The sequence below is a fragment of the Petromyzon marinus genome, chromosome 43, assembly GCF_048934315.1.
Source record: "Petromyzon marinus isolate PM22_M1 ecotype Great Lakes invasive population chromosome 43, UKy_Petmar_22M1.pri1.0, whole genome shotgun sequence".
In the NCBI taxonomy this organism is placed as follows: domain Eukaryota; kingdom Metazoa; phylum Chordata; class Hyperoartia; order Petromyzontiformes; family Petromyzontidae; genus Petromyzon; species Petromyzon marinus.
In genome coordinates, this window is record NC_133709.1 from 461,146 (window position 1) to 483,555 (window position 22,410).

The following is a 22,410-nucleotide window of genomic DNA, read 5'->3' on the forward strand; positions in this document are numbered from 1 at the left end:
TGGTGAGGGTGTGTGGAGTGGTGAGGGTGTAGTGGAGTGGTGAGGGTGTAGTGGAGTGGTGAGGGTGTAGTGGAGTGGTGAGGGTGTGTGGACTGGTGAGGGTGTAGTGGAGTGGTGAGGGAGTAGTGGAGTGGTGAGGGAGTAGTGGAGTGGTGAGGGTGTAGTGGAGTGGTGAGGGTGTAGTGGAGTGGTGAGGGTGTAGTGGAGTGGTGAGGGTGTAGTGGAGTGGTGAGGGTGTAGTGGAGTGGTGAGGGTGTAGTGGAGTGGTGAGGGTGTAGTGGAGTGGTGAGGGTGTAGTGGAGTGGTGAGGGTGTAGTGGAGTGGTGAGGGTGTAGTGGAGTGGTGAGGGTGTAGTGGAGTGGTGAGGGTGTAGTGGAGTGGTGAGGGTGTAGTGGAGTGGTGAGGGTGTAGTGGAGTGGTGAGGGTGTAGTGGAGTGGTGAGGGTGTAGTGGAGTGGTGAGGGTGTAGTGGAGTGGTGAGGGTGTAGTGGAGTGGTGAGGGTGTAGTGGAGTGGTGAGGGTGTAGTGGAGTGGTGAGGGTGGAGTGGAGTGGTGAGGGTGGAGTGGAGTGGTGAGGGTGGAGTGGAGTGGTGAGGGTGGAGTGGAGTGGTGAGGGTGGAGTGGTGAGGGTGTGGTGAGGGTGTAGTGGAGTGGTGAGGGTGCGTGGAGTGGTGAGGGTGGTGTGGAGTGGTGAGGGTGTAGTGGAGTGGTGAGGGTGTGTGGAGTGGTGAGGGTGTGTGGAGTGGTGAGGGTGTAGTGGAGTGGTGAGGGTGTAGTGGAGTGGTGAGGGTGTGTGGAGTGGTGAGGGTGTAGTGGAGTGGTGAGGGTGTAGTGGAGTGGTGAGGGTGCGTGGAGTGGTGAGGGTGCGTGGAGTGGTGAGGGTGCGTGGAGTGGTGAGGGTGTAGTGGAGTGGTGAGGGTGCGTGAAGTGGTGAGGGTGTAGTGGAGTGGTGAGGGTGTAGTGGAGTGGTGAGGGTGTGTGGAGTGGTGAGGGTGTGTGGAGTGGTGAGGGTGTGTGGAGTGGTGAGGGTGTGTGGAGTGGTGAGGGTGTGTGGAGTGGTGAGGGTGTGTGGAGTGGTGAGGGTGTAATGGAGTGGTGATGGTGTAGTGGAGTGGTGATGGTGTAGTGGAGTGGTGAGGGTGTGTGGAGTGGTGAGGGTGTAGTGGTGAGGGTGTAGTGGTGAGGGTGTGTGGCGTGGTGAGGGTGTGTGGAGTGGTGAGGGTGTAGTGGAGCGGTGAGGGTGAGGGTGTAGTGGTGAGGGTATGTGGAGTGGTGAGGGTGTGTGGAGTGGTGAGGGTGTAGTGGTGAGGGTGTAGTGGTGAGGGTGTAGTGGTGAGGGTGTAGTGGTGAGGGTGTAGTGGTGAGGGTGTAGTGGTGAGGGTGTAGTGGAGTGGTGAGGGTGTGTGTCCTGTGGCAGTGGTACGGCCTAGGGGATGGGGCTCCCTGCTGGGAGTGTCCCAGTGTGGTCAGTGACGCGGGCTCCGTTGCGCGTGGAGGAGGAGGTGAGGAAGGAGGAGGAGGGATCAGGGAAGAGGGGGGGGGGGATCAGCCCGCACTGTGTTTACGCGTCGCGCTGTTGTTTGTTTATGGAGCCGGTCTCGGGCTTTGCACGCCAAGACGCGGGACGGGGAGATGGGGGGCGGGGCGGGGCTGGGGCCCCACATCGATCCTCATCAACGACACTCATTACGCGGCCTCCTCCCACCAGACTCGTATCCTCTCATTTACATCGCAGTCACCGGAATCTACAACGCTTGGCCTACGCGTAAGTCGGCTGAGCCAAAAACGAGGGCTTGATGTGGCGTGGTCAAGATCAGCACTTGGGGGAGAAAAAAGCGGCTGGACCGTGCACGGGGCTCGCTGCCTCGCCTGCGTTAAAGGCAGCGCGGGGGATTTGCGGGGCGTGGTAGTGAGGCTCTTCCACACAGAGCGGGGTCCCTGAAGGGGGCGACCTGACCCCTGTCCCCCCCCCCCTCCCGCGGATTTCCGGACCCTAACTCCTGACCTTCGCGCGATAGTGGTGACCAATGTGTGCACAAAACTCTATCCCGAACCCCGTCCCTAACCACAACCCCATCCCTAACCACAACCCCATCGCTAGCCCCAACGCCATCACTAACCCCAACTCCATCGCTAACCCCAACTCCATCGCTAACCCCAACGCCATCGCTAACCCCAACTCCATCGCTAACCCCAACTCCATCCCTAACCATAGCCCCATCGCTAACCCCAACTCCATCGCTAACCCCAACTCCATCGCTAACCCCAACCCCATCGCTAACCCCAACTCCATCCCTAACCATAGCCCCATCGCTAACCCCAATCCCATCGCTAACCCCAACTCCATTCCTAACCACAGCCCCATCGCTTACCCCAACTCCATCGCTAACCCCAACTCCATCGCTAACCCCAACTCCATCCCCAACCCCAACTCCATCCCCAACCCCAACCCGTCCCTAACCACAACTCCATCCCTAACCCCAACCCCAACCCGTCCCTAACCACAACTCCATCCCTAACCCCAACCCCATCCCCACCCCGTCCCTAACTACAACTCCATCCCTAACCCCAACCCCATCCCCAACCCGTCCCTAACTACAACTCCATCCCCAACCCCAACTCCAACCCCAACCCGTCCCTAACCACAACTCCATCCCTAACCCCAACCCCAACCCGTCCCTAACCACAACTCCATCCCTAACCCCAACCCCAACCCGTCCCTAACCACAACTCCATCCCTAACCCCAACTCCATCCCTAACCCTCGCCTCAACTCTGTCCCAGCCCCACCCCGTGCCCGTACTTGGTGAGGCCGCGCCCACGCCGCACGCCGAGGACCCAGAGCGGGAGACGCGGGGAGAGGGAGTCGCGGGGAGCGCAGAAGCGGAGACTCAGCGGCTCGCGCGACACGGGGCGACGGTGGTCGCGGCGCGGGACAGCTGAGCGCGACACCCCCCCAATACCGCGCCGCCCCCCGTACAGGTGAGGCGCTCACCCCCACCACACACACCTCTGCCCCCCCCTCACTGCTCAGGAGGTGAGAGTGGGCGTGGGAAAGGCGGCCTCCTGGAACGCAGACCGCGAGTACTCAGGCGGCATTGCAGGGAATCAGAGGCGGGCAGAGAGAGCCGTGGTAGTTAGAGAAGTAGACAGACGGAGACACGGGCAGACGGAGACACGGGCAGACGGAGACACGGGCAGACGGAGACACGGGCAGACGGAGACACGGGCAGACGGAGACACGGGCAGACGGAGACACGGGCAGACGGAGACACGGGCAGACGGAGACACGGGCAGACGGAGACACGGGTAGGCAGATCGTTAAGCAGAGGCACGCGCCGCCTGGTCACGTGATCCTTGTTGGTCTCTGGAACCAAGAGGTGGGGGGGGGTCTCGGAGCCGGTGGGACACGAAGCAGGGGAGATGCTTTTTGAGGGCGAGGGGGGGGGGTCTCTTAGGTGGGGGGCGAGTGGGGGATCTGCGATCCCCTCCGCCTCGTTGAAGAGAAGAAGAAGGGGAGGGGGTTGGTGTCCCGCTCTCCGGCTGCCGATCCTCCTTCCCGGCCCGGAATGCGATCCGACGGGTTCAGAGAGAGCTCTGCGCGTGAGTGAGCGTGGTGGCTGTGTTGGAACACGCGAGTGTGAGTGTTGCTGCATTTGTGTGTCAACTCGGGTGGAGCGGTGGTGCAGTGGTTAGCGCCCTGCGCCATGAATCACATCCACGGCGAACACCGGAGATGATATCCCCCAGGTCGACTCGCCCTTTAATTAACAGCTGGTTCGGTGTGCAAACATGGGCACACAATGCAGTTGTGTAACCCCATAGCCCGTCGTGTCTGTTTGCCGTGTGCAGATTGTCTCTGTTTAATGACCACAATCAGATCATCGCAACAAGCCCTGCACGACCTTGGGAGAGGGAGTTAAGGAGTCGGGAAAGGGCACGAACACGGGCGAGGTAGCGACAAGACTGGGACGCAGCCAATCACCCCCCCCCCCACCCCATTAATTTGAACCCCACCCAGGGGCCCATGTCACCTCTTCCAACGCGCTTGGTGAACGTGGATGAGGAGACCAAACACTCTGTAAGAGTTCGCTCAATTGGAGGAGGGGAGCCCCCCCCCTCCACCAGCAGAGGCGCGAGCAGGCAATTACATGGCTGCGCCTGTAGCTCTCCTGGGCCAAAGCGGCCCTTTACCCCCCCCCCCCCCCGGTTCCCCCTCCCCACTCTCCCTCCCTTTCCCCGAGTAGTAAATCTCGGCGCTTAGCCCATGCTCTGCGCCAGCTTCATTGACATTGTCTGTTTTATGTTATGATATTATTATATATTCCTTTGTTATGTCATCCCGAATTCAGGAAAGGGTGCTATAGGACCCCATGTGCATGCTATAGGTACTACGTGAATGCTGCAGGTACCATGTGCATGCTTTTAGGTTCCATGTACATGCTCGCAGTTCCACGTGCTGAGTCACCTTGTGCTGCACAGGGACAACTGCCATTGGAGGGGGGGGGGGGGGCCCTTCTAATGGCTCAGATAAGATGTGAGTTTAGGGGCGTTGAGTTGTTGATGCATTTAAGTCAGCGTCACCCCCACTCTGATTCCCTCCCCTCTCACTGCCGCCCTCGGTGAAAACAGACGCTGCTCCTCCATGCAGCTCACTTTTGCTTGCTCCTTCCTCCTCTCATCCCCGACGTCTCGTCCCGGTCATGCCTTCGCCTCCTCCCCTTCCTGCCCGGTGTTCCTACCTACTTCCTTCTGCTCATCTTGAGCCGTGCCCTCTCTGTGTCCGTCTCGGAGACTTCTGTCCCAGGATCCCTTCTCTCTCCCGTTCCTGGCTCTCGTTCCATTCATTACATCCCCTTCTCCATGGTGTGCCGCCATGGGTACAACGTTTTATTATAATTATATATTACAGAGAAAAACACTTTCTGTTGTTTGATGTTATCCTGTCCCGAGTAGAGGACTGTCCGCCGGAACCCGTGGTAAAGTGGTTATCGCACCGCGCTGTAACCGGGCGACCCAAGTTAAATTCCTGGCCACGGCTAACATCGGCGGCGAGTTGATATCTGAACCAGTTCTGGGCCTTCCCACCCTCCGCTTCGAACGAGTACCTGGTGCGGTGTGTAAACGTAACCACTGGGAGAGACAAAGGTGGCTGGGCCTGGCCCTGGCCACACCGCCCCCTCGTGCATTGCGCCGGACGTAATCGCCGCTCGCGAACGACACTTTGCTCCGGCATGTTCAAGGCCACACGATGCGGTACCGCCAGCGAACAGCAGCTGCGTGGTGATTGCAACCGTGAAGCCACAATCAATGATACACTATAAAATAAGTTTCTTATTTGAAATAGTGAAGTCGAATAGGAGGCTCACTTAATGACTTGGCTGGCCCGGTTTGTCGCGTGGGGTAATGGGCCAGTGGCTGGGGAGGGGGGCATTGGGGATGGCCCACGACCACCCCCTCTCCCCCCCACTCAACTTGATCACCACCACCTGGGGGCCACCTTTGCTGGTAAATACAGAGCTTGGCTTTGCCCCGGCGAGACGCCCTGTGATCTGCGTTATCTTGTTCTACAAACACGTGTTTGGAATTTAGATTTTTTTTTGCTCAAATAAAGAGTAATTGTGCCGCCGTGCCACAGCGAGCACTCGGTGGCGGGGGGGGGTCCTGATGCCAGACCCCAAACCCTGGCTGGGGCCGGGGGTGGGGGGGCAACCCCCCGCTAGGCTCCACATCAGATTATCCCCAAATCCCCGGACCGTCGTGACTCGCTCGCTCGCAGCAGCAGCAGCGAGGAGTGCCGCCGCGCAGGGCGCTTGATTTATGCGCGCGCCGCGAGTCCGGGGCTTATTGGCGCTTTTAATCACGCGGGTTTGGGGGGTTTGGAAGTCTAGGGGGGAGGGAGGTGGTGGGTTCTCGCGATCAGGGATGGAGATTTTGTGAAACTCGGCCCAAGCGGTGACTTTTGAGATGTTTTCTGGAACTTGTGTTTGGCTCATCATTAGACCTCTTTTGCCAGTACCAAAATATAATAATAGGGTTTTCCCCCTTTTTTTCTGGCAACAAAACTGAAACCTTTTTTTACAAGGATTCATATCTGCATTAACCACATTACCTGCAGTCAAAATGCAAACAAAAAACATACTATGATAATATATGCATTGTCCTTGAAACTGATTGGTCCACACCAAGGGACGGCTTTCTTTTTAGCCTCGACCCAATTGGTGCTCGACCAGATGACGACAAAAGGCGTACACAGCTCAAAGACAATGCACTATCAAAGTAATGAGGGCTCGGGGTGAGTATCTACATCATTAGACCTCTTTTGCCAGTACCAAATATAATAATAGGGCTTTTCCCCTTTTTTTTCTGGCAACAAAACTGAAACCTTTTTTTACAAGGATTCGTGTCTGCATTAACCACAATACCTGCAGTCAAAATGCAAACAATTTTTGAGCTGTGTACGCCTTTTGGCGTCATCTGGTCGAGCACCAATTGGGTCGAGGCTAAAAAGAAAACCTTCTCTAGATTTAAAGATTTCGTGACTGCTAGGATCCATACTCTTTGGTTCTATTGGGTAAAGTCACGTAGGTGAAAATAAAATAACAAAATCACGACGTTTCGGCCACAACACAAGCGGCCTTCATCAGGTGAAGGGACGAGACTGTCTGGAGGACAGCGCTGTCCTCCAGACAGTCTCGTCCCTTCACCTGATGAAGGCCGCTTGTGTTGTGGCCGAAACGTCGTGATTTTTGTTATTTTATTTTCACCTACGTGACTTTACCCAATAGAACCAAAGAGTATAAAAAGAAAACCATCCCTTGGTGTGGACCAATCAGTTTCAAGGACAATGCATATATTATCATAGTGTTTTTTGTTTGCATTTTGACTGCAGGTATTGTGGTTAATGCAGACATGAATCCTTGTAAAAAGGTTTCAGTTTTGTTGCCAGAAAAAAGGGGAAAAACCCTAAATATTATTGTGTTTGGCTGTTTTGCCGTTTTGGTGGTGATGCCGTTTTACCATCGCCACGATCATCACCACCATCGCCACCGCCACCATCTGCATCATCGCCGCCATCTCCACCATCGTCGCCATCTCCACCATCGTCGCCATTGCCGCCATCGCCGCCATCTCCACCATCGCCACCATCACCACCAACGATCGTTGTCATCTTTGCTTCGCCATGATCTCCGTCTCTCAACGCCCCACGATGCCATGTACAAACTCACTCCTCGTCGCTCCCTAAGTGTGGTCCCTCCGTTGGAGGCCACTCCGTCACTCAAATTGCCCATTGGCAATTCACATTTTTGACACTTACGTTTATGCAATTGTTTGTATACACTACAATGTAACAGGTATTGGCCAAAACCTCCCAATGATGAACATGTACCTGCCAACTACTCAATTGGGATGCCACACAGCAGCGGCAACGTCGCCCCCTCCGGCAAAAACTTGGCAGGACCCTCCAGACAAAAAGTTGAGACTCGGCGAGGCTTTCCTGGGTGAGCAGGCGTAATAACAAACCATCAACATCGTCATCTTTTCGTCGTCACCGGCGCCGTCTATCTGGGCAGGCGGCTGCACTCATCGGGCGGACCCCCGCGCTGTCACGGAGGGGCCATGGGGGTGCGCACGGGGAGCACCCCCCCGGGGAGCCGCGACGGAGGAGGAGGCGCCGGGTCCGACGGAGGAGGAGGCGCCGTGGCGGAGGAGCTGCACGGCCTCAGCCTGGAGCAGCGCCGGACCGGTACGGGGGTGGGGGAGGGCGGGGGACATGGGCTGGTGGAGGTGAATGAGCAGGTGTAGCGATAGGTGTAGATTTAGTCCGAGTGAAATTTTAAACATTAATCCATCATGTTTCATGGATTCGGCATGGGGGAGCAGCACCAGATGAAGGCTGAGAGAGACGTTGAGGCACAGAGAGGGAGACAGAGGGAGTTGGGGAGAGTGTGATCATAATGTTGATTAATGACGGTGATGAAGAGTGTTTGCTGATGTTCATAGAGCTGTTGATGGGCGACGTTGCTGGGCAAACGTTGAAGTGCGACGTTGAAGGGCGACGTTGCTGGGCGACGTTGATGGGCGATGGGTCACTGCGTAGGTTACGAGTGGTAATTACTGTGGCACGCGAACCCCTGTGACGGCAGAGCTGCCCTGCGCCAGTGGTGGGGGGGGGGGCGGCGGTGGTGGGGGTGAAGGGTGAAGGGGGTGAGGGGGATTTGTAACGAAGTTTAGACAGAGGTGTGGTGCACGAGACGTGTGGGACGTGCTTGTGTACGAAATGATAAACCCGTATCAGCCGCAGACTGGGCTGACGCGGGTCCCAATTTGGGGATCGCCACCTCCAGGGGACCCCTCCCCCCAAAGGGGATCCTTCCTCCCCCCCCCCACGGGGACCCCTCCCCCAGAGCCCCCACTCCCGGATTGAGGCATGGAAACATTCCTGGCACGGCCATAGACACCGTTTACACAAAGCGGTGACGCAGCCTGACACAGGCCAGATGCGCAGGGATGAAGCGGTGACGTGCCGGCCCTCGTCATCGCTGTCATCACCGTCACTGGCATCATCATCACCGTCATCGCTGTCCCCACCACCACCACTGTCGTCGCTGACATCATTGCTTGCATCATGATCATCGCCATAGTCATCGTCGATGAAATGATCTGCATCATCACCAGCCCAATCACCACCAATGTAATTACGATCAATAAAATAGTCACCGTTATCATACTTATCATCGGCACTACCGATATCATCATCGTTGTCATAACGTCATCGTCAGTGTCATCATCCTCACCACCACCGTCACCATAGCAATAAGCAGGCTTTGGTGGTCCATGCCTCTTATTCATGTCACTACCATCAGCACGACCAGCATCTTCATCACCATCATTTTTTAACAAAGTAAATAGGCAGACAATGCCTCCTTCACATGTCCGTGGTTCCACAAAAAAAAACATTTCTTACACATGCCATCAGCCGCGTGGCCTCCTGAAAGTGCATAATTTGAGCAGCACAAGCAAATACTCTGGACCAGTTTCGACATTCAGTGTCTCATCAGCAGGGTCAGCTCGCTTGAACTGCCAGATGTTACCGCAATGACCCTCTTTTACGATATAGCTCCTAGTTCGAAGACCCATATCATACAGATCATCCATAACATCATCACCAACATCCTCATTCTAATTATTTTCAATGTCATCGACTATTTAACCACCACCACCTTTGCCATCCGCAAGAGCCGTATGGCTGGCATATTTATTTATATTTATCTATTACATATACTGAGCTAGGCCCAAAACGTCAAGCGGCCAGTCACAAACAGCACGACAGAAAAGCCGTAAAGCTTGGTAAGCACGCTGTGCCAAGCTGTGTCACGCTGTGCCACGCTGTGTACACGCTGTGCCACGCTGTGCCACGCTTCACCTTCTGCGCGGGCGTGCTCGGCACGTGCCATCCAATCGCGTGAAGCCACCCGCCGGCGTGAGGCACTGCGCGTGCCCTCTGTGCACCTAGCCTGGTCCAGGGGTACGCTCGGGCCTAGTGAGAGCAATTGCTGCCACGTTGCCCCCAAGGTCCCCTCGCCTTTGAGCCAGCCCCAGGGCGAGGTGTTGAGGGTGGAGGGTTCACAGCTTGGGGATGATTTGATTCCGAGTTGATGCTCCGAAGTAAATCGACGAGCGCAGTATAATGGTGTACACTGCGTGCGTGCACGTGTGCGTGTGTCTGTGCGTTTACGTGTGTACAGAGTGCGTGCACCGTTTCGGCCTAGGGAGACAAAGGCGGCTGGGGGCCGTCTGATCAAACCACCTCCTCGTGTGTTGTGGTGACCTTAATAACATCACTTGCCCCCCACAGTCGGTTAGCATGCGTGTGTGTGTACAGGTGTACGGCGAGTGTGTGTGTGTGTACAGGTGTACGGCGAGTGTGTGTGTACCGGTGTACGGCGAGTGTGTGTGTGTGTGTACCGGTGTACGGCGAGTGTATGTGTACCGGTGTACGGCGAGTGTGTGTGTGTGTACCGGTGTACGGCGAGTGTGTGTGTGTACCGGTGCACGGCGAGTGTGTGTGTACAGCGAGTGTGTGCGTGTGTGTACCGGTGTACGGCGAGTGTGTGCGTGTGTGTACCGGTGTACGGCGAGTGTGTGTGTGTACCGGTGTACGGCGAGTGTGTGTGTGTACCGGTGTACGGCGAGTGTGTGTATGTACCGGTGTACGGCGAGTGTGTGTGTGTACAGCGAGTGTGTGTGTGTGTACCGGTGTACGGCGAGTGTGTGTATATGTACCGGTGTACGGCGAGTGTGTGTATGTACCGGTGTACGGCGAGTGTGTGTATGTACCGGTGTATGGTGAGTGTGTGTGTGTACAGCGAGTGTGTGCGTGTGTGTACCGGTGTACGGCGAGTGTGTGTGTGTGTACCGGTGTACGGCGAGTGTGTGTGTGTGTGTACCGGTGTACGGCGAGTGTGTGTATGTACCGGTGTACGGCGAGTGTGTGTATGTACCGGTGTACGGCGAGTGTATGTGTACCGGTGTACGGCGAGTGTGTGTGTGTGTACCGGTGTACGGCGAGTGTGTGTGTGTACCGGTGTACGGCGAGTGTGTGTGTGTACAGGTGTATGGCGTGTGTGTGTGTGTGTACCGGTGTACGGCGAGTGTGTGTGTATGTACCGGTGTACGGCGAGTGTGTGTATGTACCGGTGTACGGCGAGTGTGTGTATGTACCGGTGTACGGCGAGTGTGTGTATGTACCGGTGTACGGCGAGTGTGTGTGTATGTACCGGTGTACGGCGAGTGTGTGTGTATGTACCGGTGTACGGCGAGTGTGTGTATGTACCGGTGTACGGCGAGTGTGTGTTTGCAATCCTGCAGTGTGTAAGGTCATGGAAAGCAGTTGTTTTTGGCCTCTCCCTGCCAAATATTTACAGCCCGTGCACCGTATTTATAAAGCGAAGTAAATGTTTGCATAATTACGCCTGAAATGTGGACGTGCTGCCCACCGGCGCTTGTTCGAACGTGCGGAGTCCTCGTCTCTGGAAACTGAACCTGAGGTGCGTGCGGAAGCGTTGTCTTCCCCGCCCTGGGCCAGAGCAGAAATCGGTTCCACCTGAGGTTGCAAAACTTGAATAACGACAACAACAACAACAATAATAATAAGTAGGTGTACCTCTGCACCACCGCCACACAGCGGTCGCTCATCACTCATGTAGAGAGAGGGAGGACGGCTCCGATGCGTGAGGACGAGCCGCAGACGAGGAGCGGGGAGCCAGCAGCAGCAGCAGCAGCCGCGTGTCAGGAGCCGGCGCTAGCAACAATTTCCCAAGCTTTACGGTCCTCTACGTATCACGGTGTTATCGGCCAATTAATGAGTGTTTATACGTGGGAAGAAACCGGAGCACCCGAAGAACACCCACGCGTGCGAGGGGGCAACACTCTATTCCCGTACAGATGGAACACATAAAGGTTCATCCACATTTTGTTCCAGTGCATTCTCCTGGCGTGCCAGGGTATCTCTCCCACTGCCGACGAGAAGGGAGTTTCACAACGTGTGTGTGTGTGAGATCCACCTCTACAGCGCTCGGTTACAGGCCACTTACAGCAGAGGCGCCACGCCACTTCTTAGTGTCACCGCTTGGGTTGTACGGCGAGCACGAGTGGATGAATAACTTCACTAATTTCAAACGGTTCTCCCATAATTCACTGTTGTCCACTTCGAGAAAGTGGAGCAAAGACAAAGATCCACTTTATAGCGTAAACAGCCCGTTGGGACAAGCGGTGTTAGCACACACACATACGAGTTCAGACAAACAGACACAGTTCACACACGGACACAAACGAGTTCACACACGCACACATACACGAGTTCACATACAAGACAAAGATCCCCGGTATAGCATTAACAGACTGTTGGGCCAAGAGCTGTTAGCGAACACCTATGAAAGCCGGTACGGCATACGAGGGGGTGGGTGGCCAGCACCACGCCCGACCGCCTTTGTCTCCCCAGTGGCGATGTTTACACACCACACCAGGTACTCATTTTAGGTTTAGTCGACCTAGTGGAGGCCCAGGACCGGTTCAGATAATCGTCACTGGTGATGAGCGGGTCGCCAGGTCCGTAGCGCAGCAGCGCGCTAACCGCTACACTACCCGCTACACTACCGCTCTCCTAAACACACGAGATCACACGCCACGTACACTCTCCCACTCTCAACACACACACTCTCGCACCCACGTTCTCACGCTCTCACTCTTTCACACTCGTGCACACTCTCTCTCTCGCCCGCTCTCTCTCTCTCCCGTGACCTCTCCCCTCCTCCGCATTCGCACGCTCCGCCTGTGTTTGTGTAGTGAGCGCATGAAATTATTATTTATCCACTACTCTCACTCAGACACGCTGATGATCGTCGTGGTTGATGGTCGTAATCATGATGGTGGTGATTATGTGATGGCAGTAATGGTTTAGACGGTGATTGTGATGGTAATGATGATGGTGATGTTGGTGGTCATGATGATTATGATGACGATGGTGGCGCTGACCACCCCTGGTGTGCCGTGCCGACCTTCGAAGGTGTTCCTCGCTCACAGCGCTCGCCCCAACAGTCTGTTCAGGCTTCACGCGGGAGATCCGTGTCGTGTCCTCGTGAACCCATTACGCAGCCGATGCGTGTGTGAGTGAACATGTGACGGCGTGAATGTGTGTGCGTGTGGGAACGCGCGTGCATGTGTGTACTTGTACGGGCTGTGTGCGTACACGTGTTTGGCCGGATAGAGGATGCTAAACGGTGTGGTACAGGAGGATGTGGAGCTGAGTGGACTTGCCAAAGACTGCTACCAGCGGTGTCAAGATCGGCCTCTGTGGAGGAGGTTCGTGAAGGATGCTGCTGAGGAGTTTGAGGCAGGCGCCCTCCAGCAACAAAGAAGGGCAGAGGAGCGACGCTCACAACAGCGAGCGGAGCGTTGGGCGACTAAACACAGCAAGTTGGCAGAGTGGGAGGCACAGTTGGTGCATCAGCCAGTCATCTCAATCGGTCAACCCATGGCACTTGGGCCTGTCCCATGACCTTCTGTCAGCAGAGAGCCTTCGACACTTTATGTCGCCTCAAGGTCCACCTAGCCTGGCACAAGCGCTGTGGTGACGTGACCGCTACTTCGTGGCGAATGGCGGGTGTTGTGTGCACGCTGTGTGTGTGTGTGCAAGCTGTGTGTGTGTGTGCACGCTGTGTGTATGTGTGCACGCTGTGTGTGTGTGCACGCTGTGTGTTTGTACACGCCGTGTGTGTGTGTGTGCACGCTGTGTGTGTGTGCACGCTGTGTGTGTTTGTACACGCTGTGTGTATGTGTGTGCACGCTGTGTGTATGTACACGCTGTGTGTATGTACACGCTGTGTGTATGTACACGCTGTGTGTATTTGTACACGCTGTGTGTGTGTGTACACGCTGTGTGTATTTGTACACGCTGTGTGTATGTGTGCACGCTGTGTGTGTATGTACACGCTGTGTGTGTACACGCTGTGTGTGTGTGTGTGCACGCTGTGTGTGTGTGTGTGCACGCTGTGTGTGTGTGTGTACACGCTGTGTGTGTGTACACGCTGTGTGTGTGTACACGCTGTGTGTGTGTACACGCTGTGTGTGTGTACACGCTGTGTGTGTGTGTGTACACGCTGTGTGTGTGTACACGCTGTGTGTGTATGTACACGCTGTGTGTGTGTGCACGCTGTGTGTGTGTACACGCTGTGTGTGTGTGCACGCTGTGTGTGTACACGCTGTGTGTGTGTGCACGCTGTGTGTGTGTGCACGCTGTGTGTGTGTACACGCTGTGTGTGTACACGCTGTGTGTGTACACGCTGTGTGTGTGTACACGCTGTGTGTGTGTACACGCTGTGTGTGTGTGTGTACACGCTGTGTGTGTGTACACGCTGTGTGTGTACACGCTGTGTGTGTACACGCTGTGTGTGTACACGCTGTGTGTATACACGCTGTGTGTGTGTACACGCTGTGTGTGTGTACACGCTGTGTGTGTGTACACGCTGTGTGTGTGTACACGCTGTGTGTGTGTGTACACGCTGTGTGTGTGTGTACACGCTGTGTGTATGTACACGCTGTGTGTGTACACGCTGTGTGTATGTACACGCTGTGTGTGTGTATGTACACGCTGTGTGTGTGTGTGTACACGCTGTGTGTGTGTGCACGCTGTGTGTGTACACGCTGTGTGTGTGTACACGCTGTGTGTGTACACGCTGTGTGTGTGTACACGCTGTGTGTGTGTGTACACGCTGTGTGTGTGTGTACACGCTGTGTGTATGTACACGCTGTGTGTGTACACGCTGTGTGTATGTACACGCTGTGTGTGTGTATGTACACGCTGTGTGTGTGTGTGTACACGCTGTGTGTGTGTGCACGCTGTGTGTGTACACGCTGTGTGTGTGTACACGCTGTGTGTGTACACGCTGTGTGTGTGTACACGCTGTGTGTGTGTGTACACGCTGTGTATGTACACGCTGTGTGTGTGTACACGCTGTGTGTGTGTACACGCTGTGTGTGTGTGTACACGCTGTGTGTGTGTACACGCTGTGTGTGTGTACACGCTGTGTGTGTGTGTACACGCTGTGTGTGTGTACACGCTGTGTGTGTGTACACGCTGTGTGTGTGTGTACATGCTGTGTCCGTGGGCCCGGTTTGGCCTGAGCTGTTCCCACGCCGAGAGCCGCAAATACCCGCGCCTGGGAGCCACCCATAGCCCCTCCCTCCCCCTCCTGAATAAAATCTTACTTCCCCCCTCACTCCCTCCACCCTCACTCCCTCCCTCCACCCTCACTCACTTCCCCCTCACTCCCTCCCTCCCCCCTCACTCCCTCCACCCTCACTCCCTCCTCACTCCCTCCACCCTCACTCACTCCCCCCTCACTCCCTCCCCCCTCACTCCCTGTTTCCCTCCCCCCTCACTCCCTCCCTCCCCCCTCACTCCCTCCCTCCCCCCTCACTCACTCCCCCCTCACTCCCTCCCCCCTCACTCCGTCCCCCCTCACTCCCTCCCCCCTCACTCACTCCCTGTCTCCCTCCCCCCTCACTCCCTCCCCCCTCACTCCCTCCCTCCCCCCTCACTCACTCCCCCCTCACTCCCTCCCCCCTCACTCCGTCCCCCCTCACTCCCTCCCCCCTCACTCACTCCCTCCCTCACTCACTCCCTGTCTCCCTCCCCCCTCACTCCGTCCCCCCTCACTCACTCCCTCCTCACTTCCTCCCTCCCTCACTCACTCCCCCCTCACCCACTTCCCCCTCACTCCCTCCCTCCCCCCTCGCTCCCTCCCTCCCCCCTCGCTCACTCCCTCCCTCCACCCTCACTCACTCCCCCCTCACTCACTCCCTCACTCACTCCCTCCCCCCTCACTCACTCCCCCCTCACTCCTCCCTCACTCCCTCCCCCCTCACTCCCTCCCCCCTCACTCACTCCTCCCTCACTCCCTCCCTCCCCCCTCGCTCCCTCCCTCCCCCCTCGCTCACTCCCTCCACCCTCACTCCCTCCCCCCTCACTCACTCCCTCACTCACTCCTCCCTCACTCACTTCCCCCTCACTCACTCACTCTCCCTCACTCCCACCCACTCCCCCTCACTCCCTCCCCACTCACTCCCCCTCACTCCCTCCCTCCCCCCTCGCCCTCACTCCCTCCACCCTCACTCCCTCCACCCTCCCCCCTCACTCCTTCCACCATTCACTCCCTCACTCCTCCCCACTCCCCACTCCTCCCTCCCCCCTCAATCCCTAACTCCCCCTCAATCCCTCCACCCCTCACTCCCCCTCACTCCCTCACTCACTCCCTCCACCCTCACTTCGTCGTCACTCACTCCCTCCACCTCTCACTCCACCCATTCCTCCCTCCTTACACCCTCCACCCTCCACCCCTCACTCACTCTCTCCATCCCTTACTCCCTACCTCCTCATTCCCTCCACCCCTCACTCACTCCCTCTACCTCTCACTCCCTACATCCCTCGTATCCTCCGCAGCCTTCTCTAACCATGGTAGTCTTCTCTTTCCTGAGTGAGTCAGTCGACTCTCAGACCCAGTCCCTCCCCACCACCCCACCACCCCACCACCACCCTCCACCGTGTGAACGGTTCTCTTCTTTCCTCGTGGCCCATGAAGGAGCGACGGTCCGGACTCACAAGCGATGCAGCCATTCCGTTTCCTTTCCTGGGGGTTGGTGACGAGCACAAACTGCCCACCGCTTGTCTATGGGGCAGCGTGACCTTGTCTGGTCCATGATTCGGAGTTCCCGGCCGCAGTCGCAAGCAGGAGAGTTTGATTTTACATTTGTGCCTAAATTGTCGGCATCTTCCGTGGTTGGTGGGGATTCGGTTCGGGTGATGCCCATTGTTTCCCTTCAAGGTGCAATGCAGGCAGTGGTGGTGGGGGAGGGCTCGCTGAACCAGTTGGTTGATGAGCGCGGCGCTTGAAAGCCACGAGTTCGCTCCGCGCCGTTTCGATGTTGACATTCGGGTGAAGCGGAGTTCGCGCCGCGTGATTCTAAATCGGATCTCAGCCGTGGAGGTGGGATGTTGGTCAGATCGACGTCGATGGGCAGGAGATTTGTGTCAGTTTCTGATCGTTTCAGTTCACAGAGTGGGAATTTGTATTTTTCACGGCGGAGATCACAAGGACCAAGCTCCATTCAAACCTATCTGGGGGCGGCTGGATCCGAATAATTGTTTTCGATGGCGACGGTAAAAAGTACTCCAGGTCGCCTTGCCCACAGTTTTCTATCCTGGAACTGGCTCCGACGAAAATCACGGGGACTTTGATGCCAATGTGAGTCTCGACGGGCCTATCCTGGCTGTTTGGGAATACAGGGAGTGCACCATTCTCATCCATGGAAACAGAGGTCAGGTCTGGGACGTAATCCCCCCTCCATCTCGCCGAATGAAAGGTCGCATGGTGTTTTGGGTCAAATAGGTGGTGGAGGTCTTCTGCATATGTCCAGTCTGTCAGGTCTTCGTCCGCACTGTTGCTGATCGCATGGCCCTACTGTGTATGGTGACTATTGAAGTAGCCCTTACATATATACAGTACCGTGTAGCGGGATGTTGCATGCTGGGTAAAGCAGGTTTGCGGCCAGTGTGTCCTGGGTGGTTTGTACATTCATGACGATGAGCTGACCGATTCGGACAGAAATGGTGGCTCCTCTCCGTGTGCTGTTGGCAGGATAGGCGACGGGCTGTCTCACTCGCGTAGTGAGACCATGCTTCGAGTGGCAGTGCCTCGTTAGCAGCTTGCGGCTGTGTCTGTGATAACAGCACGCATGTCACCGGACACGTGGCTTCCTTGGAGTGCGGGGGACGTCAATGACATCCTTCCAGATCTTCGCGAGCTCCTCGCACATCGCCCGAGAAAGGCCCTCGACATTGAGTTGACGAATCTGTACCCCTGTGGGGGCGACCAGGTGGAAGGTTTGGCCCTGAGGACCTTTTCTGATGGCTTAAAGAGTCGCTGTTCTCAGCGAGAGGTTGATGCTCGACGTTCGGTCGCCGCTTTGATGACATCCGCTGATCTTTTCTACGTGACATACGGGGGTGGGGGGTGTGAGTATTTATATGATTGTCCCCTTGCGTGTGGGTGTGTGCATTATGTACAAGAGGATAGGAGTTGCTGTGGTCGTGTTAGGAGTGATGGTGCAGTGAGTGGTTAGCCTACCCAGCTGCCATGGCCACGTAACCCATTTGCGCATTGTGTTGGCCTCAATAGGTGCTTGCTAACAGCACTTTCATGAACAAACTGTATGGCTATAGGTGGAACCTTGTGTTGCGTGTATGTGTGTATAGCGTGCTGCACTACATACCAAGCATTCGCAATTCTAAATCGGTCCTGGGCCTTCCTTAGGTCAACTCGGCCTCAAGTGACCACCTTGCGCGGTGTGTAAACATCAGCACTGGCATGACAAAGGCGGCCGGGCATGGTGCTGGTCACACAACCCCCTTGGTGTGACCTACTGGCCTTCATCAGTGCTCGCTAAGGGGCACTTTTCCCAAAAGCCCTGTGTATGCTACACGTGGGATCTGGATCTGTGTCTGTGTGTGAGCGTGTGTTTGTGAGTGTGTGTGCGCGAGTCTGTGTGCATTTCCCCCGGCACCCCTTGAGCGGCTACTGGAAGTGATTAGCGTCGCTTGCGCTGATTTCTGGGAACTTGCCCTCATCAGGCGCGTTTATTATCTTAGCAGTCCAGTGCCAAGGCCCCCCCCCCCCGGCCCCCCCCCACCACCCCCGCGTGCAGGGTGGGGGTAGGTGACCTGCACAGGTGCCAGCACCTGGGGTGGCAGTGGGGCCTGTGGAGGCGAAGGGATCTGGAGTAATCACCCCGACTCCATGCTGATGTTTCTGCCGCTTGTCCGAGCCAACTTTCGTTACAGGAAATTAATTATCTTCTGATTAATATTTAATTACGTCTGTGAGCTCTGTTTCTTATTTCTTCTGTAACAGGGTTCTTTTTGCGCCCATTTCTATTTGCTTCATTGCTGTACTTTGGGTCAATATGTTGACCAAAGGTCACACGTGCAAAGAAGAGTCGAGCTCGTCTCTCTCGAGTTCTCACGTGGATAAACAAAGTAAGGCAAGCGAAACGTAGTGAGGGCCTATGGGAGGTTGGACCTGGGCGAGAGGTCGTCACCCCTCTCGGGGTCGTCACACCTCATGGGGTCGTCACCCGTCATGGGGTCGTCACCCCTCTCGGGGTCGTCACCCCTCTCGGGGTCGTCACCCGTCATGGGGTCGTCACCCCTCATGGGGTCGTCACCCCTCATGGGGTCGTCACCCCTCTCGGGGTCGTCACCCGTCATGGGGTCGTCACCCCTCATGGGGTCGTCACCCCTCATGGGGTCGTCACCCCTCTCGGGGTCGTCACCCGTCATGGGGTCGTCACCCCTCATGGGGTCGTCACCCCTCATGGGGTCGTCACCCCTCTCGGGGTCGTCACCCGTCATGGGGTCGTCACCCCTCTTGGGGTCGTCACCCCTCATGGGGTCGTCACCCGTCATGGGGTCGTCACCCCTCTTGGGGTCGTCACCCGTCATGGGGTCGTCACCCCTCTTGGGGTCGTCACCCGTCATGGGGTCGTCAGCTGTCTTCGGCACCCCGAGTATTCCCAAGGGACAGTCCGGTAATTGGCATCTGTGTCGGGGCAGCCGAAATTGATTTGTTACCCAGATCTGGGATCTGGTGCCTGTAACTGTGCTGAATTTCATCACGGTGATTCGCGCAGTGTTGATGATGGGCTGAGTGCCGACCGAGAGACACGTCCGGGTGTGGGCTGCGGGGAAGGAGGTGCCTGGAGGTGGGGGGAGAAGGTGGCACCTGTGAGGCTGAGGTCTCACCACTGCCCTTGGTTGATGTGAGGAGTTTGCTTCTCGGTTTGCATTGTTGGGTGAAGCAAAAGTGAAGATGAGCGAGAGTTTGAGAGGAAGACGGTGAGAGAGATTGGGGAATAGAGCGGGGGGAGAGCGAGAGATTACGTGAGCGAGAGTGCGGGGGTAATTACAACGATAGTTGAGAGTGATATCTGAGAGCGTGTGGTTGAGTTGGTGTTGCGCTGCATGTGGTTGTGGGTGGTTGAGGCGGTGACGAGAGGGATTGCCGGACCCTTTGTGCACTTCCTCCTCGCGTGGTTGGCCGCTCAGGGTCGAGGGATTCCCTCGGGGGGGTGGGGGGGGGGGAGGTGGGGGACGGGCATCCCATCCCAGGGGGGCCCTGGCAGCGTGGGCCCTGGTGGCTGCCCCCCCCACCCCCTCCCCCTGGCTACTCCCCTCCCCCATTCCCAAAAGCCGAGCGCCGTGCCCGGCGATGAGCGCTCGGCTCATTTGACGGCTCCATTGGGCGTGCGCGGTGCGGCGTGCGTCTCCTCCGTGTTATTGTTTTCTAGCCCTCCGTTCTTTAATCATCCCCACAATCACTGCCACATGGGGCGGCACGGTCGCCCCGTGCCGCCCCTGGAGGGCGGCGCGACCCCGGGGGGGTGGGGGGGGCGGTGGGGGTGCGGGGAGGGGGCACGACCCGGCGTAGCGTGGCGGGGAGCGGACGGCTCTTCGGATCCCTCGCTCCAAGACGAGGTTTCCCCACCTCGCCTGGCTGCGGTGTCACGGCCCCCGCCGCCCCTCTGCCCCCCACCCCCACTCGTCGCCGCGGGTGGAGCCCCCCCCCCCCCCCTGCCCCCCTCTCCCCGGTCAACACGCCGAGTGATGTCACTCGCTGCACTTCGTAATTTTCTCGTCAAAAAAACTGGCGGCTCGCGTGCCAGCCCAAACACGCTTTTGCAAAAAAAAAAAACCACACACACACACGCCTCGCATTCCAAAAATGGGAAATTCTGCTGCTCGTATCCCTGGCGAGGTTACACACGTGCCGGCTCGGTAACGTCTTGCGTGCGTGCGCACGCGCGTGCGTGTCGCCTCTGGCAGGGTTTGTGTCGGAGCGGCGGGAATCGAAAGTCCTAATAGGGCCTCTGAGGCAGAGCCAACCGCGACGCCGCGCATCCCCGCGACGCAGCCCGGCGAGCCGCGATGGAATGCGCGCGTGGCGAGGGGCATCGCGGGGGGCATCGTGGGGGGCAGCGTGGGGGGCGGGGCAGGGTGGGGGGACGGGGGGCGGGCGCGGGGGCTCGAGGTTTGGGGTGCTTCGGGGCGGCAGGTGAAGGGGTCATGGGTGGGGAGCGACGAGGGTCGGGCGCCGTGGCGGAGGCCGGGGTTGAGCGGCCACCGCGTCCGTGTCCCCAGTGCTGCAGGTGAAGCTGCAGCAGCGGCGCTCGTGGGAGAACCTGGAGCAGCAGTGCCTCGTGCCGCGTGAGTACGCTCGCGCGCTCGCTCGCACTCGGTCACTCGCGCTCAATGCGCTGGGTACTGATTTTAAGGCTCAGTCGACCTAGGGGAGACCCGGGACTGGTTCATATATGAGCCCACTGTTATTGGTCGTGAACAGGAATCTAACTCGGGTCGCCGGGTCACGGTATTTTGTGCTAACCACTACCCCACCAGCACATGCACTCATGTACATACAAGCATATACTCACGTGGACGCGTGGACGCGTGGACGCGTGGACGCGTGGACGCGTCCACGCGTGGACGCGTGGACGCGTGGATACGCGGGGACGCGTGGACGCGTGGATACGCATGCCGCGCTGGTTACCGACACGCGGACACGCATGCTTGTCTCGCTGTCCACGCTCGTGGTCGGCTCGCTGAGCCGTGCAGAGGCACTCGTGAGGGGGATTCGGTGTCAATCCGGCAGCGCGCCGTGGAGAGGAAACGCCAGCGGCCCTGCCGCCCGCTCTCATCGCTCTCATCGCTCGCAGCGTCGGGCTCCTGTGGGCCACGGGCCAGCGCCGGGCGCCACCCGATTTGTTTGCGCAGCAATAAGGACAATCGCAGCGATAGCAGCAGCAATAACAACAATAATCGTGGTAACCACGATTTCTTAAATAAACCAAGGTGCCCGAGAGACGCACGAGCGCACAGTTTGTACGACTGAGATGTTTCAGGATCGCGCGCACAAAAAAACACTTTGAGAGTTGTTTTGTTTTCATGGAGCGGCCTCGGCGTTCTAAACCGGCGCCGTGCGTGAACGGTTTTCTGCGGGCGCGTGTGTGTGTGTGTGCGTGCGCGTATTTGTATGTGCGTGCGTCTGTGTGTGTATACGTGTCTTTGTGTGCGTGCGTGTGTTTTTGCAGCACTCAGGATGGCCTCTGCGATCCGGAACCTGGACAGAGCGCGGGTGAGAACCCAGGGACACACGCCCATGGGGCAGAGGGCACGGGGGGTAATGCAGCCATGGAGAAGGGCAACTTTATCCAGGGGGGCAAAGGTCAGGGTTTATAGGGAAGGCTTACCGCAGCCACAGGGGGACAATGTTGCCAGGGGGGCAGGGGTCAAGGGCAAACATGGACTCTGACCACTGAATTGCTCCGGATTAATTTTGCCTGTTAAAATCAGACAGTTGCAGGGCATAGGGGCCCAAAGGCCCAAAACATCAAGCGCCCAGCAACAAAAATCATTGTCCTAGTTGTAAAAGATTAAAGTTGCATTGAGCGAGGTTATTAGTATTATAATAAGAGCGTGGGGAAAAGAGACAATGATGGTAGGAGTGGAGCAGTGTGAGAGAAGAAGCCGAAAGACAGAAGTTGATTTCGCACGTTGTTGGCTTTCACGACCAACGCTAGGATTCGTACTTCATTGCTTGGGTTAAATCTGACCCGGACAACGAATGGTGACTGAGAACATGGGTGGAGGATTTACCGCATAGGCTGGTGCGACTGGTGTGCTTAGGCAATGACAAATTGGCACTTTCCTATTTAGCTGTGTCGGGTGGAGGAGGGTGTACAACGCAACATTGGCATTGTGTTGATATCTTGAAGAAAAAATTGTCTTCCATTTCGCT

General features: G+C 57.0%; 1 protein-coding gene across 1 annotated transcript in view; it reads left to right on the top strand.

Annotated features, from left to right (window-relative positions):
• The window catches only part of LOC116951429 (myocardin-like), a 45,835-nt gene that overhangs the window by 13,418 nt on the left and 10,007 nt on the right, over nucleotides 1–22,410 (top strand). Inside the window, exons 4-7 of the mRNA XM_076073679.1 lie at nucleotides 2,783–2,980; nucleotides 7,573–7,745; nucleotides 20,754–20,819; nucleotides 21,704–21,747. Coding sequence (XP_075929794.1) covers nucleotides 2,783–2,980; nucleotides 7,573–7,745; nucleotides 20,754–20,819; nucleotides 21,704–21,747 — 481 coding nt within the window. The remainder of the gene's footprint in view (nucleotides 1–2,782; nucleotides 2,981–7,572; nucleotides 7,746–20,753; nucleotides 20,820–21,703; nucleotides 21,748–22,410) is intronic.